At 66.9% G+C, this 7,830-nt stretch overlaps 1 protein-coding gene across 2 annotated transcripts; it reads right to left on the reverse strand.

The window, feature by feature from the left end:
• Positions 1 to 3,216: 3,216 nt before the first annotated feature.
• On the reverse strand, positions 3,217 to 6,856 carry TMEM59L (transmembrane protein 59 like). Of its 2 annotated transcripts, none has more exons than XM_035348292.1 (7): positions 6,664 to 6,856; positions 6,227 to 6,321; positions 5,052 to 5,198; positions 4,856 to 4,955; positions 4,472 to 4,580; positions 4,236 to 4,353; positions 3,217 to 3,996 (listed from the first exon to the last, which is right to left on the reverse strand). In XM_035348292.1, exons 1-7 carry the CDS (start codon positions 6,839 to 6,841, stop codon positions 3,838 to 3,840), a joined length of 906 nt encoding a protein of 301 aa, XP_035204183.1. In that variant the 5' UTR covers positions 6,842 to 6,856; the 3' UTR covers positions 3,217 to 3,837. The 2 variants fall into 2 exon arrangements, with proteins under 2 accessions (XP_035204183.1, XP_035204182.1); XM_035348291.1 differs by having other exon boundaries at positions 4,236 to 4,377.
• Between the last annotated feature and the right edge of the window lie 974 nt (positions 6,857 to 7,830).

Below are 7,830 nucleotides of genomic sequence, written 5' to 3' on the forward strand. Positions count from 1 at the left end.
CTCGTGCTAACGGGAGCTGGAGCAGCGAGGAAATGTCCCTTCCCCAGCTGAGATGGGAGCCCAGGCTCTTTTTCCATCGTCTTCACAAACCGTGCTCTGAGCGGGCCATTGTGTCACATAATTGTGCCTTCTTATCAGAGACCTCCGAGGAAAAACCTCGCGTGGCTTCTTTGTGCTCAGCACCATCTCCCCGGACCTGGCCCTTCTGGTGGGAAGGAGCAATGGGGAACAGCAGACGCAGACCCAGCTGAACCAGCACAGCCCCTGTTACAAACCAGAGAACTGATGAAGAAATTGGGGGGGGGACACAAGGCAGGGACTTCTCAGGGCCCGTCCCCACCCCACTGTCCCAGTCCCGGGCTTTCTGCCCTGCGTGACATGGCAGAGAGCAACAGGGGAGGGAAATCCGTGCCGGGCAACACTTGGGGTCCACGAGGAGGCCCTGGGGGGCTGCTCGTTGGCCTCCCCCAGTTTTTGGAGGCCGCTTCTTGTTGCGGCGTGGCTGACAGTCCCCTCCTGCTGGCCTGCGGCTCCTTTCTGAGCCGTGGCTGGACGCGTGGGAGCAAGCGTGGGCGCACGGATGCTCGCGGTGAGGACGTGGCCCAGCACAGCTCCCGGTGCCCTCCGTGGGTCGGAGGGTGCAATCCTGCTCCCCTTCCCCATCGCTCTCCTCACGGGGCCACACACCGCGATTTTTTGCTTTCCCCGTGAAAAACCACAACAGGGAGCGAGAAAGGAAAAAGGCGTCGGATGGAAAATACCCCGGCTGCCTGCTGGGGGGAGTGGAACCAGCTAATTTCATGCGTCTCCTCCTCGCCAGAGTGGGGTCCCTCCTCACCTGCTCCTGGGCACAGTTTCCTGCACCCCGAGCCAGCAGCGAGGAATCTGATCCAGTTTAAAGGAGAGGAGCTTGTCCGCGGCTCGGAGCCCGGCTCCTGTCCCAGGAGGGACCCGCTCGGAGCCGGGGCAGGGTTTGCCAGCTGTCTGCTCCGATCTCGTCCCCCGCCACCTCCCTCTGCACCGAACGGTGGCGGGGGTTACTCAGAGCCCTGCACAGGGGGGATGCCCCCACAGGCAGCGCCGTGCTGGGGGTTTCTTGCCAAGGGCTTTTTTTTGGGGGGGTGGGGGGGGTGTTCCTGCTTGCACCAACCCCTGCTCTGTCAGTGCCGGGTGCCAGCATCGTTGCCCAGCCTGTAACAGGGCTCGGCGCTGATGCCCTGGGCCTCATAGGGAAAATGTGGGTGGAAAGCCCCCCCAGAAAGCCACGTGGGGGGCACTCGGGGGACGGAGTGTGGCTCACGTCTTGGGGTCACCTGCTTGTGCCTACCCAAAGGCTGCTCAGTGCCGGACTCCAACCTTTAGCACCCCAGGGGGTTGGAAACACCATCCCTTACCATCTGCTGAACTATCTGAGCCTGGGGAGAGCTCGGCATCGCCCACCAGCACCCAGCATCGCCGGACCGACACCGCCCCCCCCCAATTTAGGGACATGCAGGGGCTGTGCCTCTGCTGGCTTCCAACCAGGGCTGCCGCTGCATGCCACGCTCCGCATCCCCCAGGGACAGCCTTCTTTGGCTGCGACGTGCACCAAGCACCCCAGCACCCAGCTGCTGCTCCCCAGGGTGCCAGGCCGGCACCTCGCCGGCACCGGCGCCGCGTCCCGGGGAAAACAAGCAGCCCAGCAAAGCGCCAGCCCCGGCTCCTCGGGGGCCCCGCGCCACCGCTGGCTCCGAGGACGGGACCCCGCTGAGCTACTGAAGTGCTAAAAACGAGCCTCCGGGCCCTCGCGTGAGCTCTGTGTCATGCTTGGCATGGCGAGAGCTCGGCTGCAGCGTGGACGCAGGCGCCCCGCCAGGAAAAACACACGCCGCGGGGGAAAGGTGCGGGCGCGCACACCCGCACGTCCCGGCCCTCGAGCTGGGGCAGCTGCGGCACAGCACGGCGACAAGCATTGTGCACGGCCTCCTCGGCACCTTCCCTTCTCTAAACGGGCAGCCTTCTCTAAAATGGGTGTCTTTGGGTGTTTTTAAGTGGGAAAAGCTCTTTTTCCACGTCCCATCTTCACACTGATGCGTGGCGTGGGGTCCCCAACCCTCTCCCCCAGGAACGCCGCACCACTTTTGCACCAAGTTGGATTCATTGGCTCTTTCCCCTTTGCTCTGCTTGCAAAGGCACGCACCGGGCTGGGAAGGATCCTGCACCCCGCCACCAGCCCCACGCAGGGGCTCAGACCCGCTCCCCACAAAGCCGACGACTCCCCAGGTCTGGTACAAACCTTTTATTTCCCCCTCCCGCACTGCCCAGCCAGACCCAGGCTCCGCAGGCAGCTTGGGGCCGGGTTTGCTCCTTGGAACCCAAACCGATGCGGGATGGGTGCTCCCCGGCCACGGTTTCACCCCCCAGGACCGGGCACGGGGGGACCCACGTGGCCGAGACAACGACACGGACTGCACCGAGCTTTACACTGAGCTGAGCTGCCACAAAGCGACACCGAGAAGTGTACCCCAAAAACGGACACGAGCCCCCCCCCACCCGCAGCGCCTCCCCCCAGCCCACTCCCCCAAAACCCAGATATGTTGCACGTGTGATATGGAGCAGCACGAAACCGGCGGGGGCCGGGGCCAAGAGCCTCCCCTGCCCCGCAACGACACACACCGCAGCCCCCCCAAAACAGGGAGAGCGTAAAAACCGAGGGGCGGGGGGGCACGGGTAATAAGTTAATCTGTACACATGTGTTAGGTGGCTGCGGGGAGGCAGGGACTGCCACCACCGAGCTGTCCCCAGGGGTGTCCCCACGGGGTGCCAGGGGCCGAGGGACCACATGCCGGTGCGAATCAAACCACGGAACGATGCACGAGGTGACGGAGAAGGGTGGGAGATGGTGAGATGGCCCTGCCTGCTCTGAGCCCCGCGGAGCAGGGACGGGGACCCCTCCACGCCGAGGGGCTGCGCCGGGGCGAGCCCTGAGGGTCTCCACTTGGCTGGGAGGTCCCAGGGCTGGCCCTGGTCCTTGACTTTCCTGGGGACCCGGAGCTGGTGCCACTCGGGGGCTGAGCCGCTCTGGGATGCAGGCAGAGATGCTGAGCCCCGGACGGAGACATCCCAGCACCTCTGCCTGTGCTCGGATGCGCCCCAGGAGCATGGGGCAGGGAAACGCCACCGCGTCCCCTGCTCAGTCCCACCAGCGCCAGATAACCCCTGAGGCCTCACGGAGCAGGGAGGGGAAGGATCCATCCCGGGGCCCCTCGGCAGCTCCTGCAAGGGGCCGGCTGGGTCCTCGCGTGGGCACGGAGGCGGCCAGATCCGCCGCTCTCTCCGGCTGCCAACGCCAAATCCATTCGCCACGTTTCGGCTCCCCGAGGCAATCGGCTCCGGCCGGCGGAAGGGAGTTCCCAGGGCCGGAGCCGGCGCCTTGGAGGCTCAGCCCAAGGTGGGAGGCCGGGGATGTGCCGAGCCAAAGCCCCGAGCGCTGCAGACGTGCTCCATCCCCCACCGCAGCCGGCTCCCTCCTGCCCAGCGCTGGACCCATGCCCAGAGGTCTGGGGGGCCCCGGGGGGCTCTGCTCCGGAGCAGACGGGCTCCCCCCGGCCTCCCCGTGCTGGCAGCCCTCTCTTGGCTCCAGAAACCAGGAGCCCAACACACAGCAACGTTAACGGAGGAGGAAAAGCTCCAGGCTGGCCCCGGGGGTGACGGCAGGATCCAGCCAGGACCCCCCCACCACGAAGGCAGAGCCCACCGGGAGCTGGGGATGCGGGGGAGAAGAGCGGGACCGGGGACACCAGCATGGGGAAGGTGACTGCGAGGTGGCAGGGAGGTGACGGGGAAGGGGCAGGAGAGCTACAGGACGGTCTTGTCCAGGTCGACCTTGAGGGGCAGCGGCCCCGCGTCCTCGCCGTGCGCAGGGCAGAGGGTGACGGCGATGACGGGTGGCAGGGGGAAGGCGCCGGGGCCGTCCAGGTCCTCCAGGTACTCCTTGTCCCCGTTGATGCTCAGAGGCTGCAAGAAAGGCGGAGGGGACCTTGCAACCCTGGAGCAGGGGACAGGACCCCACTGTCCCCAGTGTGGGGACACAACAAGCAGCCCGGACACGACGGTGCGCCCATCGTGGGGGCTGGGGACCGCAGACCACATGGCCACGTCTCAGCCCCCAGCCAGAACGGGGGGACACGGGGTGGTGGGGACCCTAATGGAACCCCCCCCCCCGCCCCCGTGCCTGCGCACGGCTCGCCCCATACCTGGGTCTTGACGTGCTGCTCGGGGGCCGTCACCAAGCTGGCGCAGCTCAGCCACAGCATCACCATGATGGAGAGGAAGAGGCAGGCGGCCAGGATCCAGCGAGGAAGGCCCGAGCGCCTGTAACACCCCAGCGCCCCCCGCCAAAGAAACAGGGCCGGGTTATGGCAGGGCTCTGGGTATGAGAGGGGGGCCCGGTGCAGCCCCCCCGTGCCCCGCGCAGCCCCACGGCACCTACTTGGCCATGCAGCCCAGGAAGTCGTGCTCCAGCTGCGGCGCGTCCGCGGGCTTGGCTTTGCCCCGCGGCTCCTTCCCGGGGGGGTGCTTCTCCTCCTTCTGCCGGGGGCCTGGCACGGAGAGGGGCGATGCTGAACCCGGGCACCTGCTGCACGTTTGGGTGCAGTGGGGCTGGATGCGTCCCTCTCCCCCCAGGGACCCTCTGCAGAGGGTGCCAAGCATGGTCTCACCTCCCCTCACCCCCCAGCATGGGTGCAGGGAGTGGGAAGCGCATCAGAGCCGAGAAGCGGGTGATTTGTTTCTCCCTGGAGAAATCGGAAGGGAGCCAGGAGGGCTCGGAGGCTCCCAACCACCCCCTCCCCAACAGCTCGGTCCCCCCCTGCACCTGCGTGGGGCTGCGGGGCGTGGGGGCTGGCCCCCGGTCCTGGCCGCTCCGGCTGGGTCATCTGCACCTCGGGCAGCGGGAACTCCATCTGGGGCTGGGACTGCAGCGAGGAAAGAGGGAGAACGTGGTCGGTGAGGGGGTCCCCAGCCCGCTCAGCACCCAGTGGAGAGCGGCCGTGCCCCCCCCCCCCCCCCACCTGGAACACCACCACTTTGCCATCGTCCGCCTGCAGGTAGAAGGTCCAGGTGGAGGAGATGAAGCTCTGGGCAGAGCTGACGATGTCGTTGCAGAAGGTGGAGACCAAATCCAGCACGGAGAACGACGGCGCCTTCACCTCCGGGCTCTGCAAAGCAGCGGGGACAGCGCGTCGCCGGCGTCCCTTTGCCACCCACCCCAGCCAACAACGTCCCACGAGGAGGACGTGGCCGGGATGAGCTTGGTGCTCATCTCCAAGCCTCATCTCCCACCACCACGCAGCTACAAAGCGAGCAAAGGGCTCCTGGCAGGGCAGCCACCTGCGCACGGATCCGGCCGGGGCCAGCGCCCGCGGTGTCACCCAGCCCGCGGTCCCCACGGCCACCACCCGGCCCCGCGCTCACAGCAGCGCTTTAAACAATAGGAGCGCGGCGGCCGAGATGCCGAGGGCGTTTCTCTCCTGGCAGCGGCCCCGTGCCCTGGATTCTTGGCCGTCTCGGCGGTTTGTTATTTTTAAAGCATCCCTGCTGGAATCCGCTTGGCTGCTCCCTGCCACTGGCTTCGAACATTTTCCGACAGCCCCTTGCACGGTCAAACCAGCAAACAGGAAATAAATAGGTCAGATTCTGTATCTAATTATTATGCTAAATCTGCTTTGCCTGCTTGTCTGGGAACCCGAAGGAAAAACGCTTTGGGCAGGCGAAGGGGGTGACGGCACGTTCGGGGCCGGGGGCCGGCCGGGGGACAGCGCGGGCGTTTGTCCCCGATGCTTGTCCCCAAGCCCGGGGCTGAGGCTCTTAGAAAAGGGCCTGGGGAAGGAGCCCCCTGCTTTACCCACAGCACAAAACCATCCCAGTCTGCACGCGAACGGAGCCAAGAGCTTCTACCTTGGGCCAAAGTCCAATTTAATTAATTGGGCAAAAGCTGGATTAATTAAACGTAGGAGGGAAAGCGTTGCTAATTGCTGGGACGGATAAAGGATCGAAACTGGGGGGAATCCACGACGGTACCTGGCCAAAACCTCCCAGCTGGGGAACTCAGCGGAATCGCCCTGTCCCAAACCAACGCCTGCTCGAGCCCCATTAACCCACAGCACTAATTAAGCGGCACCGCGGGCCCACCGGGGACAGGCCGGGTGGGAAGGGGCGGGCCGGGGGCTCCCCATCTCCCCCTCACCTTGTCCATCCTGCTCTCCACCTCCGGCAGCTGGTTGCGGCACCCGGTCCTGCAGCCGAACCGCTCCTGCACCTTGCTGTAGGCTTCGGCACACGCTGCGAGATGGAGAGGGGGGCGCTCAGTACGGAGCCAGGGTGCTGAGCTCCTCACCGCCCCCCGATTCTGCCAACAGCACCCCGAGCCCCGGCTCCATCACCGAGTTGTCCCTTCCCCCCCAAAAAAAAAAAATCCCAGGGGAAACCGGCACCGTTCCCATCTTACACCCGTGGGGCGCACGCTCGCAGCCACGGCAGTGCGCAGGATGCGGCCCCCGGGGCGCAGCGGAGGCAGGGAGCCAGGGAGGGCGGAAGGCGCCGGGGCGGTGACAGCGGTAAGCGGAGGAGCCCCTTCTGGGCAGTGTTTGGGGAGCGGGGGCCGCCGGGCCGCCGGCTGCTCACCTGCTTCACACTCGGCTCTGGTTGTGTTCAGCGCCGCGCTCGCATCCACGAAGTGACAGATGGAGAACAGCCGGCAGCCCCGGTAACAGGCGTTGAGAACAGCATCCTGGAGGGAGGAGGAGGACGGCGTGGAGCTGGCACCGAGCTCAGCCCGGGGGCTGCGCCCGACCCCCTGCATGCCACCCCCCCCCCCCCCCCCCCGCCCCCCCGGGCCCCCGCAGGGGACGGGGGCCACGGGGGCCACACGCTGGGGCCGGCACCGCCGTGGGTGCGCGCACAACGTGGGGTGCTGGTGGCACCGGGGGAGGGTGAGGCACCGTCGCAGCCGGGCGTGCGTCCCACGGGAGGTCTGCAGGCGGCCTCGTCCCCAGCGAGGACGTGGCAGGTCCCCGATCTCTGCTGGGCATCCCCTGTCCCTGTGCTTTGCTGGGCTGGCAGGATGAAGGGGGGGGTGCTGGCATGAGTGGGGGTCCATGGGGGGTGCGTGGGGGCTGTGCGTGCATGGGGTGTGTGTGCATGGGGTGTGCATCCATGGGGGCCTGGGAGCACACTGTGGGGCTGGGAGCACACCGGTGTGCCTGCACTGTGGGGGGGTCCCCGTGTGCATGCCCCCACAGACTGGGGGTTCGTGGGGGGGGTGTCTGTGCACCCACAGGCAGTGCCGGGAGCTGCCCCCCTTTGCCTCCAGCACCCAACAAACCCAGCTGGGGGAACGTCTCCGTGCCCACCCCCGGGCAGCGGGGGCTGCGCAGGCTCCTGGCAAGGCACCGGCCTGGATACGGCCCTGCCGTGCGTGGACCCCAACCCCGCTCCCCTGCAGTGGGGCCAGGACCCATCCCGGCCCTTTTTTTTCTCCCTGTTGCTGGCATTACAAGGACACAACGGCTGCACCGGGCCCATTGCTTGGACTTCATCCTCTGCGTGGCCCCGTCACCGGCCGGTCCCCAGCACGGTGCCGTTAGCAGGGCTCTGATCCGGGGCTTTCCGTGATGCTCCGGGTCCAGCGAGCAGCGCTCGCCTTGGTCTGAATCCCTGGTTCAGTGCTGGCCCCCCCAGCATCACCTGCTCGCCCCCCATCCCCACTGGCCCCATCCCCACTGGCCCCCGGCCACCGCAGTGTGGGTGGCTCTGCCCCAGGGCCTCACTGGTGCTGGATGCAGGGGGGGG

Source organism: Oxyura jamaicensis, chromosome 28, assembly GCF_011077185.1.
Source record: "Oxyura jamaicensis isolate SHBP4307 breed ruddy duck chromosome 28, BPBGC_Ojam_1.0, whole genome shotgun sequence".
Taxonomy (NCBI): Eukaryota; Metazoa; Chordata; class Aves; order Anseriformes; family Anatidae; genus Oxyura; species Oxyura jamaicensis.